This window comes from Mya arenaria, chromosome 7 (genome assembly GCF_026914265.1).
Source record: "Mya arenaria isolate MELC-2E11 chromosome 7, ASM2691426v1".
Classification (NCBI taxonomy): Eukaryota; Metazoa; Mollusca; class Bivalvia; order Myida; family Myidae; genus Mya; species Mya arenaria.
Genome location: NC_069128.1, coordinates 29,468,543 through 29,487,358, shown reverse-complemented (window position 1 = coordinate 29,487,358; position 18,816 = coordinate 29,468,543). Strand labels below are relative to the sequence as shown.

Sequence of the window (18,816 nt, the reverse complement as noted above, 5' to 3'; positions counted from 1 at the left end):
ATTTCTAATTCAATAATATTGAAGGAATTACTGTTTGCTAAAGATGTGCGTAGTTACTAAGGCGTGGTTTTATTTGTTTTATTTCATTATATAGTATTGTTTTATAGTTAAAGCAAAATATTTTCTCAAACACATAGGGTTTTAACTAAATTTATGAATACTTCAAAGCAATGGCTATAATCCGACTAATCGCAATGACGAAAGATATTGAAGTTGCGCTGTTGTTGTCCAGGGGCTAAAATGTAAAAAAACTATTTTAGGATCAACAACAGCTGATTTGAATACTAATTTTATTTTTAGGAGTTTATGGCTCCGTAATAGTTATTTTTCATATCTCTTTTCTTCTTTTGCTTCAATGTAGACATCTTGTTTCATAATTGACCGAATGACAGAGTTGATATAAAGGGTTTTTCCAAAGTTATATTTAAGTAACAGGTCAATCCAAGTGCAGATTATGAAAAAAAAGCAGAAACACCTCCCGGATCGTCCATCACCCGTTTGTTCAAAATCTTCGCCTTGTTTACAATTAAATAACATAGCAGAGTTGAAATTATTCGATTTTCTTTAGAATTTGTTTTAGAAAGATATTGGGTTTTTTTCTGGAAATGGAGAATTTCAGAGGCTATATTTTGGTTGAAAACCTAGGCTCTGCCGCTTGTTTTTTTTATAACTTCCCAGGGAAGGATACGTCACATAACTGGAAAATACGTGAGGCTCGCGAAGGATTTTGTATAAGTCTGTATAGACGATAATTAATTGAAAACATATCAAATTAAAAAAATAAATAATACTTTGCATTAACACATTACAATTGATGTCATCCAGAAGTCATCATCCAGAAAAATATTTTCAAAATCTTATTTGTTTCTCTCGTAGACCCGATCAAAACGTTTTCTTTTCTTTATTTTTTCGACATTATTCATTAAATACAATATTTTATTGGTCTACAATAAGTCATTAGTCTTACACTTAGGTCAAAACAATAAGGTTAAACATGAGCTTTCGACGTAAAAAAATGTATAGTTTATGTTTACTCGCCCATGGCGGCAGTGATTTATTCTGCTTGTCAGGGATTTTCACTGCATGGAAAATTTGATACGCTTTTGCATTCTAGAAATTGCCCGTGAACGCATCACTCAACGATGGGAGGTATAAACGATATATATCTATGATCGAAGAACAAATGTCTGTTTTCATTCGCGACACATTCTAGGCAATATACATTGATGAAATTTGAAAATGTATATTTATCGACGATGTATGATTTATATGGGACATTCTCCTACACCAATCATCCATGTAAAATAAAAGAACTTACATGACGTTTGTTACAAGATGTTGTATATCCATTGGTGACTTTCATTAGTTCACAGATCTAAAACATATAATAATAAAAATTATTCAATTATATCATCTGTTTCTTTTTTGCCAAAAAAAGTACAGGACAAAGCCGGTTACACCTGAATTATTCAAGTTCCTGTTAAGAGGTACACGCGAAATATAACCCAATCAGACACACAGCCTTCTAACGCAACAAACAACATCAATTCACAACGCTACAAGGTGACACATAGCTATAAATATAAAAACACAACACAACGAGGCAACACACAGCCATTAAAATAAATAAACAACAATGTAAGGCAACACATAATTATCAGCACAAAAAACACGGCTATAAGGCAACACACATCCATTAACATAGATAAACAACGCTACAAGGCAACACACAACCATCAAAATAAATAAATAACGCTACAAGGCAAAACACATCCATCAAAATAATTAAAAAAAACTACAAGGCGACAAACAACTACCAAAATAAACACACAACGCTAAAAGGCAACATACAACCATCAAAATAAATACACCACCCTACAAAGAAACAAACAGCAATAAACATAAACACACAACGCTAAAAGGCAACACAGAACCATCAACATAAATAGACAACGCTGCAAGGCAACACACAACTATCAAAATAAATTCACAACGTTACAAGCCAACACACAACCATCAAAATAAATACACAACGCTACAAGGCAACACACATCCATCAAAATAAATACACAATGCTACTAGGCAACACACATCCATCAAAATAAATACATAATGCTACAAGGCAACACACAAGTATCAAAATAAATATACAATGGTACAAGGCAACACACAACTATTAAGATAAATTCACAACGTTACAAGGCAACACACAACTATTAAGATAAATTCAAAACGTTACAAGGCAACACACAACCATCAAAATAAATACACAACGCTACAAGGCAACACACATACATCAAAATCTATACACGCTACAAGGCAGAACACAACTATCAAAAAAAATATAATAAACAACGCTAAAAGGCAACATACAACCATCAAAATAAATACACAACGCTGCAAGGCAACCCACATTCATCAAAATAAATAGACAACGCCACAAGGCAACACACAACCATCAAAATAAATACACAACGCTACAAGGCAACACACATACATCAAAATCTATACACGCTACAAGGCAGAACACAACTATCAAAAAAATATAATAAACAACGCTAAAAGGCAACATACAACCATCAAAATAAACACACAACGCTGCAAGGCAACCCACATTCATCAAAATAAATACACAACGCCACAAGGCAACACACGACCATCAAAATAAATAAACAACGCTACAAGGCAACACACATACATCAAAATAAATACACAACGCTACAAAGCAGAACACACGTATCAAAATAAGTACACAACGCTAAAAGGCAACATACAACCATCAAAATAAATACATAACCCTACAAGAAATCAAACAACCATAAACATAAAAACACAACGCTAAAAGGCAACACACAACCATCAAAATAAATACACAACGCTACAAGGCAAAATACAACCATCAAAATAAAAACATAACGCCACAAGACAGCACACATCGATCAAAATGAATACACAACGCTGCAAGGCAACACACAACAATCAAAATAAACACACGACGCTACCAGGCAACAAACAGCAATCGCAAAAAAAAACATAACGCCACAAGGCAACACACATCCATCAAAATAAATACACAACGCTACAAGGCAACACACAACAATCAAAATAAACACACGATGCTGCAAGGCAACACACAACTATCAAAATAAAAACATAACGCTACAAGGCAACACACAACTATCAAAATAAGCACACGACGCTCAAAGCAAACATACAAACATCAATATAAATAAATAACGCTACCAGGCATCACACAACTATCAAAATAAATACACAACGTCAAAAGGCAACACACATCCATCAAAATAAATACACAACACTTCAAGGCAACACACTTCCATCAAAATAAGCACACAACGCTAGAAGGCAACACATATCCATCAAAATAAATATACAATGTCACAAGGAAACACACAACCATCAAAATAAATACACAACGCTGCAAGGCAACACACAACCATTAAAATAAATACATAACGCTGCAAGCCAACACACATCCATCAAAATAAATACACAACGCTAAAATGCCACACACACCCATCAAAATAAATACACAACGCCACAAGGCAACACATAACTATCAAAATAAATACATAATACTACAAGGCAATACACATCAATCAAAATAAATACACAACGCTGCAAGCCAACACACTACTATCAAAATAAATACACAACGCTACAAGGAAACACACATCCATCAAAATAAATACACAACGATACAAGGAAACAAACAACCATCAAAATATAAACACAACGCCAAAAGGCAACACACATCCATCGAAATAAATACGCAACGCTACAAGGCAACACATATCCATCCAAATAAATACACAACGCTACAAGGCAACACACAACCATCAAAATAAATACATAACCCCACAAGGCAACACACAACCATCAAAATAAATACACAACGCCACAAGGCAATACACAGCCATCAAAATAAATACACAACGCTACAAGGCAACACACATCCATCAAAATAAATACAGAACGCTACAAGGCAACACACATCAATCAACAATACAAAGCAACACACAACCATCAAAATAAATACACAACGCCACAAGGCAACACACAACCATCAAAATAAATACACAACGCTACAAGGCAACACACATCCATCAAAATAAATACACAACGCCACAAGGCAACACACAACCATCAAAATAAATACACAACGCTACAAGGCAACACACATCCATCAAAATAAATACACAACGCTACAAGGCAACACACATCCATCAAAATAAATACACAATGCTACTAGGCAACACACATCCATCAAAATAAATACACAGCGCTAAAAGGCAACAAACATCAATAAAAATAAATACACAATGCCACAGGGAAACATATATCCATCAATATAAATAAATAACGTCACAAGGCAACACACAGCTATCAAAAAAAATACACAACACAGCAAGGCAACACACATATATCATAACTATTACACAAAGCTGCAAGGCAACACACATCCATCAAAATAAATAAACAACGCTAAAAGGCAAAACACATCCATCAAAATAAAAACATAACGCCACAAGGCAACACACACCCATCAAAATAAATACACAACGCCACAAGGCAACACACACCCATCAAGATAAATACACAACGCTACTAAGCAACACACATCCATCAAAATAAATAAATAACGCCACAAGGCAACACACATACATCAAAATAAATACACAATGCTAGAAGGCAACACATATCCATCAAAATAAATACACAACGCCAAAAGGCAACACACATCCATCAAAATAAATACATACCACTTCAAGGCAACACATATCCATCAAAATAATTACACAACGCTAGAAGGCATCACATATCCATCAAAATAAATACACAATGCCACAAGGAAACACACAACCATCAAAATAAATACACAACGCCACAAGGCAACACACAACCATCAAAATAAATACATAACGCTGCAAACCAACACACATCCATCAAATTAAATACACAACGCTAAAATGCCTCACACACCCATCAAAATAAATACACAACGCCACAAGGCAACACATAACTATTAAAATAAATACACAATACTACGAGGCAATACACATCTAACAAAATAAATACCTAACGCTACAAGGCAACACACAACCATCAAAATAAATGCACAACGCTACAAGGCATCATGCATCCATCCAAATAAATACACAATGATGCAAGCGAGCACACAACTATCAAAATAAATACACAACGCTTAAAGGAAACACACATCCATCAAAATAAATACAAAACGCCACAAGGAAACACACATCCATCAAAATAAATACACAACGCTACAAGGCAACACACATCCATCCAAATAAAAACACAACGCTACAAGGCAACACACAACCATCAAAATAAAAACACAACGCTACAAGGCAACACACAATCATCAAAATATATACACAACGCCACAAGGCAACACACAGCCATCAAAATAAATACACAACGCTACAAGGCAACACACATCCATCAAAATAAATACACAACGCTACAAGGCAACACACATCAATCAACAATACAAGGCAACAAACACACAACCATCAAAATAAATACACAACGATACAAGGAAACACAGACCATCAAAATAAATACACAACGCTACAAGGTAACACACATCCATCAAAAAAATACACAACGCCACAAGGCAACACACAACTATCAAAATAAATGCACAACACTACAAGGCAACACACAACCATCAAAATAAATATACAACGCCACAAGGCGACACACAACTATCAAGATAAATACACAACGCTACAAGGCAACACACATTAATCAAAATAAAAAAAAAACAAGCAATACAAGGCAACACACATTAATCAAAATGAATACACAACGCTACAAGGCAACACACATTAATCAAAATAAATACAAAAGACTACAAGACAACATACATCAATCAAAATAAATACAAAACGCCGCAAGGCAACACACACCCATCAAAATAATTACAGAACGCTACAAGGCAACACACATCCATCAAAATAAATACACGGGGTTACAAAGCAACACACAGCTATCAAAATAAATACACAATGCTACAAGGCAACACACAACTATCAAAATAAATACACAACGCTACAAGACAACACACAACTGTCAAAATAAATTCACAACGTTACAAGGCAACACACAATTATCAAAATAATTACACAATGCTACAAGACAACACATCTATCAAAATAAATACACAATGCTACAAGGCAACACAGCCATCAAAATAAATACACAATGCTACAAGGCAACACACATCCATCAAAATAAATATACAATGCTACTAGGCAACACACATCCATCAAAATAAATACACAATGCTACAAGGCAACACACAAGTATCAAAATAAATACACAATGGTACAAGGCAACACACAACTATTAAGATAAATTCACAACGTTACAAGGCAACACACAGCTATTAAGATAAATTCAAAACGTTATAAGGCAACACACAACCATCAAAATAAATACACAACGCTGCAATACACAACGCCACAAGGCAACACATGACCATCAAAATAAAAAAAAAACAACGCTACAAGGCAACACACATACATCAAAATAAAAAAAAACAACGCTACAAGGCAGAACACAAGTATCAAAAAAAAAATACACAACGCTAAAAGGCAACATACAACCATCAAAATAAATACATAACCCTACAAGAAATCAAACAACCTTAAACATAAAAACACAACGCTAAAAGGCAACAAACAACCATCAAAATAATAACACAACGCTACAAGGCAAGATACAACCATCAAAATAAAAACATAACGCCACAAGACAGCACACATCGATCAAAGTAAATACACAACGCTGCAATGCCGGCAACACACAACAATCAAAATAAACACACGACGCTACCAGGCAACAAACAGCAATCACAAAAAAAATAACGCCACAAGGCAACACACATCCATCAAAATAAATACACAATGCTACAAGGCAACACACAACTATCAAAATAAACACACGACGCTGCAAGGCAACACACAACTATCAAAATAAACACACAACGCTGAAAGGCAACACACAACTATCAAAATAAACACACGACTCTAAAAGCAAACATACGAACATCAATATAAATAAATAACGCTACCAGGCATCACACAACTATCAAAATAAATACACAACGCCAAAAGACAACACATATCCATCAAAATAAATACACAACACTTCAAGGCAACACACTTCCATCAAAATAAGCACGCAACGCTAGAAGGCAACACATATCCATCAAAATAAATACGCAATACCACAAGGAAACACACAACCATCAAAATAAATACACAACGTTGCAAGGCAACACACAACCATCAAAATAAATACATAACGCTGCAAGCCAACACACATCCATCAAAATAAAAAAAAAACAACGCTAAAATGCCACACACACCCATCAAAATAAATACACAACGCTACAAGGCAACACACAACCATCAAAATAAATACGCAATACTACAAGGCAATACACATCAATCAAAATAAATACACAACGCTACAAGGCAACACACAACCATCAAAATAAACACACAACGCTTCAAGGCATCATACATCCATCCAAATAAATACACAACGCTACAAGCCAATACACTACTATCAAAATAAATACACAACGCTACAAGGAAACACATATCCATCAAAATAAATACACAACGATACAAGAAACAAACAACCATCAAAATATAAACACAACGCCAAAAGGTAACACACATCCATCAAAATAAATACACAACGCTACAAGGCAACACATATCCATCCAAATAAATACACAACGCTACAAGGCAACACACAACAATCGAAATAAATACACAACGCCACAAGGCAACATACAACCATCAAACTAAATACACAACGCCACAAGGCAATACACAGCCATCAAAATAAATACACAACGCTACAAGGCAACACACATCCATCAAAATAAATACAGAACGCTACAAGGCAACACACATCAATCAACAATACAAGGCAACACACAACCATCAAAATAAATACACAACGCCACAAGGCAACACACAACCATCAAAATAAATACACAACGCTACAAGGCAACACACAACCATCAAAATAAATACACAACGCTACAAGGCAACACACATCCATCAAAATAAATACACAACGCTACAAGGCAACAAACATCAATAAAAATAAATACACAATGCCACAAGGAAACACATATCCATCAAAATAAATAAATAACGTCACAAGGCAACACACATCCATCAAAATAAATACACAATGCTACAAGGCAACACACATACATCATAATTAATACACAAAACTGCAAGGCAACACACATCCATCAAAATAAATAAACAACGCTAAAAGGCAAAACACATCCATCAAAATAAATACATAACGCCACAAGGCAACACACACCCATCAAAATAAATACACAACGCCACAAGTCAACACACATCCATCAAGATAAATACACAACGCTGCAAGGCAACACACAACTTTCTTAAAAGTTTTACAGCGCTTCAAAGCAACACACAACCGTCAAGATAAATGTGCAACGCTACCAGCCAGCACATATCCATCAAAATAAATACAGAAGGTTACAATGCAACAATTAATTACCAAAATGAAGAAACAAATCATAAAGATACTCATAAGGTTTTTGTTATTATTTTCAGTTTCAAGTATTAACAGCAGTTTTATTGTCACTGTTTTATGGTCAATAACTTTTTTTTATAAAATTATTGAATCAAAATATGCTCGTCGTGTTTTTGGAACCACGAAAAACTCTTTTTGCGTTAGTGAATGTATTTTAAAGACATCGCGATTGACAGATAACCGCTTAAAATGCTATTCTCGCTATATATAGTACAGTGAATTTAAACCATAAAGCGACTTTCCCAATAAATAAATATAATTAAAAGCTATTTTATGCAAAGCCGTTTGCAGAACACAATAACATTCTGTAATGTGTTTTTAAAACATATATCGATGAAGCCAATGTTTTTGGAGTCTATCATGATATGTTTTAATCTCTAGTCTAACAACAAGCCTCGTTACCAGGTTACGCGCTTGCCCTCGGGTCGGATTTTCCTATCCGTACCGGAATCACATGATAGATACTTATAATATGTTGTTATTTTCATCTTGTGATTGTTTCAGAGTAATCATAAACATTATGGGTTTGCCAATTGGTAATTACGTCATCTCGGCTGCACTGTTTGATCTTGAAACAGGCGTCAGCAGCCGTTGCCTCCTGACAGTCAAAGCACACGGGACCAGCACTGGAAATGTGACCTGTATAAAACACGTTATACCTTATAGCGCGTATGTTTTTACATGTGTGGAAAATGTGCATCAGTAAATATGAAATAATATTATCAGCTTAAAACATGCTCATCATTTTGGTCCACAGCCAGAGCAACGAATCTGCCGTTTTTATACTTAATTATTCTTATTCATTAATATCTGCTTTCGTATTTAACACCCCATGAAATATATTTATATGTCAGAAGTAATTTTACATGTTTTCAAACGAAATGTGTGGCATTTATCTCAAATGTAAAAGGGCATTCTTTTCATTTAATAATGATGTGTATCCTTTCGTTTATTAGTCAATCATGCTTTGTCTTGACCAATCAGATTGCGTATTATATGAATGGAGACGCGTGATTGGTCACAACCGTTAATCTCTGCTGGCGTCATTTATTTTCACAAAAGGAATTCAATAATCAAATAATTATTCCCGTCTAGTCCTCGTGTTACCACTGTCCATTCATATATTTTCCTAAAGCGTTACGAAAATGAACTTCGTTCTTTTCGTTTCTCTTTGTAAATGAAGGTCCGAGTGTGTTTTCTTCTAACTCATTCATGATTATTTGTAATATGACGTTGCTTTTTTTTTTATCTTATTCTACCAACAACAACACGACTTTTAACCAGCTGGAACCTTATGTCTTATTCAAATCAAACCGTCATTAGAGTATACTAAAAAAACTCAGCCGTTATATTAACACGAAGAAACCTTCCCCTGTCACATATACCTACAATCTATCTACGTTTATTCACATCATGACAGGTCTCAACATAATTTATTTCTTGCGGAATTTTAAGTGAGGGACATGTTCGATGCGATACAATATTGCAGATTCTTTGCGTAATTGGGTGTGTTTAAAGGAAATGTGAAGAATACGCCATTTCGTTCCGCATCGAACCTAACCCTCACTTAAAATTCCGCAAAAATAATTTAATTTGGGACCCTGTTATGTTGTCATTAAAAAAAAAATCATCCTGAATAATTGTCTATACCGTATTTGTATCCGCATAGTTTATCATTGCAGAGATCGCCGGAACAACATTGAGAACAAATCATGTTCGAACGCGCCTGCCTTTTCCCTTGTGTTGTACATTGCTGCAATGTAAACATCCAAACAAATGTAAAAGTATTATTCAAGGGTGGTTATACATATGCAACTTAAGTTAATCTAAAGTCCATACATAATTGACTTCATTTACACGATTTGTCAGTATAAAGAACAAGTTATCCGATTAGCTACATCTTTCTTAGATCAAATTCAGATCAATATCGAATACCAGTTAAGTGCAGCTGAAGCTGTCGTCAAGATCAAGCTTAAAACGTAGATTAAGATAAAAGAAAATCCTGTTAAGCATATCCCTTACTAGAACAGAAATAGAAGAATTAAAAAAATACAGGGACATTCCCAGTATCACCAAACTTAAACAAAGTTATGTTCAAAGGGACACAATATAGACTGATGCAAAACTTTACCAACGATATGCTTAAAGGGACACAATATAGACTGATGCAAAACTTTACCAAGGACATGCTTAAAGGGACACAATATAGACTGATGTAAAACTTTACCAACGATATGCTTAAAAGGACACAATATAGACTGATGTAAAACTTTACCAACGATATGCTTAAAGGGACACAATATAGACTGATGTAAAACTTTACCAACGACATGCTTAAAGGGACACAATATAGACTGATGTAAAACTTTACCAACGATATGCTTAAAGGGACACAATATAGACTGATGTAAAACTTTACCAACGATATGCTTAAAGGGACACAATATAGACTGATGTAAAACTTTACCAACGATATGCTTAAAGGGACACAATATAGACTGATGTAAAACTTTACCAACGATATGCTTAAAGGGACACAATATAGACTGATGTAAAACTTTACCAACGGCATGCTTAAAGGGACACAATATAGACTGATGTAAAACTTTACCAACGGCATGCTTAAAGGGACACAATATAGACTGATGCAAAACTTTACCAACGATATGCTTAAAGGCACACAATATAGACTGATGTAAAACTTTACCAACGATATGCTTAAAGGGACACAATATAGACTGATGTAAAACTTAACCAACGACATGCTTAAAGGCACACAATATAGACTGATGTAAAACTTTACCAACGATATGCTTAAAGGGACACAATATAGACTGATGCAAAACTTTACCAACGATATGCTTAAAGTTACCAACGATATGCTTAAAGGGACACAATATAGACTGATGTAAAACTTTACCAACGACGTGCTTAAAGGGACACAATATAGACTGATGTAAAACTTTACCAACGACATGCTTAAAGGGACACAATATAGACTGATGTAAAACTTTACCAACGACGTGCTTAAAGGGACACAATATAGACTGATGTAAAACTTTACCAACGACATGCTTAAAGGGACACAATATAGACTGATGTAAAACTTTACCAACGACGTGCTTAAAGGGACACAATATAGACTGATGCAAAACTGTACCAACGATATGCTTAAAGGGACACAATATAGACTGATGTAAAACTTTACCAACGACGTGCTTAAAGGGACACAATATAGACTGATGCAAAACTTAACCAACGACGTGCTTAAAGGGACACAATATAGACTGATGTAAAACTTTACCAACGACATGCTTAAAGGGACACAATATAGACTGATGTAAAATTTTACCAACGACATGTTCAAAGGGGCACAATAAAGACTGATCCAAAACTTTACCAACGACATGCTTAAAGGGACACAATATAGACTGATGTAAAACTTAACCAACGACATGCTTAAAGGCACACAATATAGACTGATGTAAAACTTTACCAACGATATGCTTAAAGGGACACAATATAGACTGATGCAAAACTTTACCAACGATATGCTTAAAGTTACCAACGATATGCTTAAAGGGACACAATATAGACTGATGTAAAACTTTACCAACGACGTGCTTAAAGGGACACAATATAGACTGATGTAAAACTTTACCAACGACATGCTTAAAGGCACACAATATAGACTGATGTAAAACTTTACCAACGACGTGCTTAAAGGGACACAATATAGACTGATGTAAAACTTTACCAACGACATGCTTAAAGGGACACAATATAGACTGATGTAAAACTTTACCAACGACGTGCTTAAAGGGACACAATATAGACTGATGTAAAACTTTACCAACGATATGCTTAAAGGGACACAATATAGACTGATGTAAAACTTTACTAACGACGTGCTTAAAGGGACACAATATAGACTGATGCAAAACTTAACCAACGACGTGCTTAAAGGGACACAATATAGACTGATGTAAAACTTTACCAACGACATGCTTAAAGGGACACAATATAGACTGATGTAAAATTTTACCAACGACATGTTCAAAGGGGCACAATAAAGACTGATCCAAAACTTTACCAACGACATGCTTAAAGGGACACAATATAGACTGATGTAAAACTTTACCAACGACATGCTTAAAGGCACACAATATAGACTGATGTAAAACTTTACCAACGACATGCTGAAAGGGACACAATATAGACTGATGTAAAACTTTACCAACGACATGCTTAAAGGGACACAATATAGACTGATGTAAAACTTTACCAACGACATGCTTAAAGGGACACAATATTGACTGATGTAAAACTTTACCAACGACGTGCTTAAAGGGACACAATATAGACTGATGTAAAACTTTACCAACGACATGCTTAAAGGGACACAATATAGACTGATGTAAAACTTTACCAACGACATGCTTAAAGGGACACAATATAGACTGATGTAAAACTTTACAACGACATGCTTAAAGGGACACAATATAGACTGATGTAAAACTTTACCAACGACATGCTTAAAGGGACACAATATAGACTGATGCAAAACTTTACCAACGAAATGCTTAAAGGGACACAATATAGACTGATGTAAACTTTACCAACGACATGCTTAAAGGGACACACTATAGACTGATGTAAAACTTTACCAACGACATGCTTAAAGGGACACACTATAGACTGATGTAAAACTTTACCAACAAGATGCTTAAAGGGACAAACTATAGACTGATGTAAAACTTTACCAACGGCATGCTTAAAGGGACACAATATAGACTGATGTAAAACTTTACCAACGGCATGTTTACTGGGACACAATTTAGACTGATGTAAGACTTTACCAACGACATGCTTAAAGGGGCAGAGTATAGACTGATGTAAAACTTTACCAACGACATGCTTAAAGGGACACACTATAGACTGATGTAAAACTTTACCAACGACATGCTTAAAGGGACACAATATAGACTGATGTAAAACTTAACCAACGACATGCTTAAAGGGACACAATATAGACTGATGTAAAACTTTACCAACGACATGCTTAAAGGGACACAATATAGACTGATGTAAGACTTTATCAACGACATGCTTAAAGGGGCAGAGTATAGACTGATGTAAAATTTTACCTACGACATGCTTAAAGGGACACACTATAGACTGATGTAAAACTTTACCAACGACATGCTTAAAGGGACACACTATAGACTGATGTAAAACTTAACCAACGACATGCTTAAAGGGACACAATATAGACTGATGTAAAACTTAACCAACGACATGCTTAAAGGGACACAATATAGACTGATGTAAAACTTAACCAACGATGTGCTTAAAGGGACACAATATAGACTGATGCAAAACTTTACCAACGACGTGCTTAAAGGGACACAATATAGACTGATGTAAAACTTTACCAACGACGTGCTTAAAGGGACACAATATAGACTGATATAAAAGTTTACCAACGACATGCTTAAAGGCACACAATATAGACTGATGTAAAACTTAACCAACGACATGCTTAAAGGGACACAATATAGACTGATGTAAAACTTAACCAACGACATGCTTAAAGGGACACAATATAGACTGATGCAAAACTTTACCAACGACATGCTTAAAGGGACACAATATAGACTGATGCAAAACATTACCAACGACATGCTTAAAGGGACACAATATAGACTGATGCAAAACTTTACCAACGACATGCTTAAAGGGACACAATATAGACTGATGTAAAACTTTACGACGTGCTTAAAGGGACACAATATAGACTGATGTAAAACTTTACCAACGGCGTGCTTAAAGGGACACAATATAGACTGATGTAAAACTTTACCAACGACGTGCTTAAAGGGACACAATATAGACTGATGTAAAACTTTACCAACGACATGCTTAAAGGGACACAATATAGACTGATGTAAAACTTTACCAACGACGTGCTTAAAGGGACACAATATAGACTGATGCAAAACTTTACCAACGACATGCTTAAAGGGACACAATATAGACTGATGCAAAACATTACCAACGGCATGCTTAAAGGGACACAATATAGACTGATGTAAAACTTTACCAACGACGTGCTTAAAGGGACACAATATAGACTGATGTAAAACTTTACCAACGACATGCTTAAAGGGACACAATATAGACTGATGCAAAACTTTACTAACTGCATGCTTAAAGGGACACAATATAGACTGATGCAAAACTTTACCAACGACATGCTTAAAGGGACACAATATAGACTGATGTAAAACTTTACCAACGACATGCTTAAAGGGACACAATATAGACTGATGCAAAACTTTACCAACGACATGCTTAAAGGGACACAATATAGACTGATGCAAAACATTACCAACGGCATGCTTAAAGGGACACAATATAGACTGATGTAAAACTTTACCAACGACATGCTTAAAGGGACACAATATAGACTGATGTAAAACTTTACCAACGACATGCTTAAAGGGACACAATATAGACTGATGCAAAACTTTACCAACGGCATGCTTAAAGGGACACAATATAGACTGATGCAAAACTTTACCAACGACATGCTTAAAGGGACACAATATAGACTGATGCAAAACTTTACCAACGACATGCTTAAAGGGACAAAATATAGACTGATGCAAAACTTTACCAACGACATGCTTAAAGGGACACAATATAGACTGATGCAAAACTTTACCAACGACATGCTTAAAGGGACACAATATAGACTGATGCAAAACTTTACCAACGACATGCTTAAAGGGACACAATATAGACTGATGCAAAACTTTACCAACGACATACTTAAAGGGACACAATATAGACTGATGCAAAACTTGACCAACGACATGCTTAAAGGGACACAATATAGACTGATGTAAAACTTTACCAACGACATGCTTAAAGGGACACAATATAGACTGATGTAAAACTTTACCAACGACATGCTTAAAGGGACACAATATAGACTGATGCAAAACTTTACTAACTGCATGCTTAAAGGGACACAATATAGACTGATGCAAAACTTTACCAACGACATGCTTAAAGGGACACAATATAGACTGATGTAAAACTTTACCAACGACATGCTTAAAGGGACACAATATAGACTGATGCAAAACTTTACCAACGACATGCTTAAAGGGACACAATATAGACTGATGCAAAACATTACCAACGGCATGCTTAAAGGGACACAATATAGACTGATGTAAAACTTTACCAACGACGTGCTTAAAGGGACACAATATAGACTGATGTAAAACTTTACCAACGACATGCTTAAAGGGACACAATATAGACTGATGCAAAACTTTACCAACGGCATGCTTAAAGGGACACAATATAGACTGATGCAAAACTTTACCAACGACATGCTTAAAGGGACACAATATAGACTGATGCAAAACTTTACCAACGACATGCTTAAAGGGACAAAATATAGACTGATGCAAAACTTTACCAACGACATGCTTAAAGGGACACAATATAGACTGATGCAAAACTTTACCAACGACATGCTTAAAGGGACACAATATAGACTGATGTAAAACTTTACCAACGACATGCTTAAAGGGACACAATATAGACTGATGCAAAACTTTACCAACGACATACTTAAAGGGACACAATATAGACTGATGCAAAACTTGACCAACGACATGCTTAAAGGGACACAATATAGACTGATGTAAAACTTTACCAACGACATGCTTAAAGGGACACAATATAGACTGATGTAAAACTTTACCAACGACATGCTTAAAGGGACACAATATAGACTGATGTAAAACTTTACCAACAACATGCTTAAAGGGACACAATATAGACTGATGCAAATTTTTTCCAACGATATGCTTAAAGGGACACAATAAAGACTTATGTAAAACTTTACCAACGACGTGCTTAAAGGGACACAATAAAGACTGATGTAAAACTTTACCAACGACATGCTTAAAGGGACAAAATATAGACTGATGTAAAACTTTACCAACGATATGCTTAAAGGGACACAATATAGACTGATGTAAAACTTTACCAACGACGTGCTTAAAGGGACACAATATAGACTGATGTAAAACTTTACCAACGACATGCTTAAAGGGACACAATATAGACTGATGTAAAACTTTACCAACGACATGCTTAAAGGGACACAATATAGACTATTGTAAAACTTTACCAACGACGTGCTTAAAGGGACACAATATAGACTGATGTAAAACTTTACCAACGACGTGCTTAAAGGGACACAATATAGACTGATGCAAAACTTTACCAACGACATGCTTAAAGGGACACAATATAGACTGATGTAAAACTTTACCAACGACATGCTTAAAGGGACACAATATAGACTGATGTAAAACTTTACCAACGACATGCTTAAAGGGACACAATATACACTGATGCAAAATTTTTCAAACGATATGCTTAAAGGGACACAGTAAAGACTGATGTAAAACTTTACCAACGACGTGCTTAAAGGGACACAATATAGACTGATGTAAAACTTTACCAACGACATGCTTAAAGGACACAATATAGACTGATGTAAGACTTTACCAACGATATGCTTAAAGGGACACAATATAGACTGATGCAAAACTTTACCAACGACATTCTTAAAGGGACACAATATAGACTGATGCAAAACTTTACCAACGACATGCTTAAAGGGACACAATATAGACTGATGCAAAACTTTACCAACGACATCCTTAAAGGGACAAAATATAGACTGATGCAAAACTTTACCAACGACATGCTTAAAGGGACACAATATAGACTGATGCAAAACTTTACCAACGATATGCTTAAAGGGACACAATATAGACTGATGTAAAACTTTACCAACGACATGCTTAAAGGGACACAATATAGACTGATGCAAAACTTTATCAACGACATGCTTAAAGGGACACAATATAGACTGATGCAAAACTTTACCAACGATATGCTTAAAGGGACACAATAAAGACTGATGTAAAACTTTACCAACGGCATGCTTAAAGGGACACAATATAGACTGATGTAAAACTTTACCAACGGCATGCTTAAAGGGACACAATATAGACTGATGTAAAACTTAACCAGACTGATGTAAGACTTTACCAACGACATGCTTAAAGGGACACAATATAGACTGATGTAAAACTTTACCAACGACATGCTTAAAGGGACACAATATAGACTGATGCAAAACTTTACCAACGACATGCTTAAAGGGACACAATATAGACTGATGTAAAACTTTACCAACGACATGCTTAAAGGGACACAATATAGACTGATGTAAAACTTTACCAACGACATGCTTAAAGGGACACAATATAGACTGATGTAAAACTTGACTAACGGCGTGCTTAAAGGGACACAATATAGACTGATGCAAAACTTTACCAACGACATGCTTAAAGGGACACAATATAGACTGATGCAAAACTTTACCAACGACATGCTTAAAGGGACACAATATAGACTGATGTAAAACTTTACCAACGGCATGCTTAAAGGGACACAATATAGACTGATGCAAAACTTTACCAACGACATGCTTAAAGGGACACAATATAGACTGATGCAAAACTTTACCAACGACATGCTTAAAGGGACACAATATAGACTGATGTAAAACTTTACCAACGACATGCTTAAAAGGACACAATCTAGACTGATGTAAAACTTTACCAACGACATGCTTAAAAGGACACAATATAGACTGATGTAAAACTTTACCAACGACATGCTTAAAGGGACACAATATAGACTAATGCAAAACTTTACCAACGACGTGCTTAAAGGGACACAATATAGACTGATGTAAAACTTTACCAGCGATATGCTTAAAGGGACACAATATAGACTGATATTAAACTTTACCAACGACATGCTTAAAGGGACACAATGTAGACTGATGCAAAACTTTACCAACGACATGCTTAAAGGGACACAATATAGACTGATGTAAAACTTTACCAACGACATGCTTAAAGGGACACAATATAGACTGATGTAAAACTTTACCAACGACATGCTTAAAGGGACACAATATAGACTGATGTAAAGTTTACCAACGACATGCTTAAAGGGACACAATATAGACTGATGTAAAACTTTACCAACGACATGCTTAAA

At 35.3% G+C, this 18,816-nt stretch overlaps 1 protein-coding gene across 1 annotated transcript in view; it reads right to left on the bottom strand.

Annotated features, from left to right (window-relative positions):
* Positions 1 to 9,130: 9,130 nt before the first annotated feature.
* Positions 9,131 to 18,816, bottom strand: part of LOC128241058 (uncharacterized) — a 33,067-nt gene continuing 23,381 nt past the window's right edge. The window contains exons 5-6 of the mRNA XM_052958043.1: positions 10,297 to 10,399; positions 9,131 to 9,285 (exon numbers count right to left, since the gene is read on the bottom strand). Of these exons, the coding sequence (XP_052814003.1) occupies positions 9,131 to 9,285; positions 10,297 to 10,399 (258 nt within the window). The remainder of the gene's footprint in view (positions 9,286 to 10,296; positions 10,400 to 18,816) is intronic.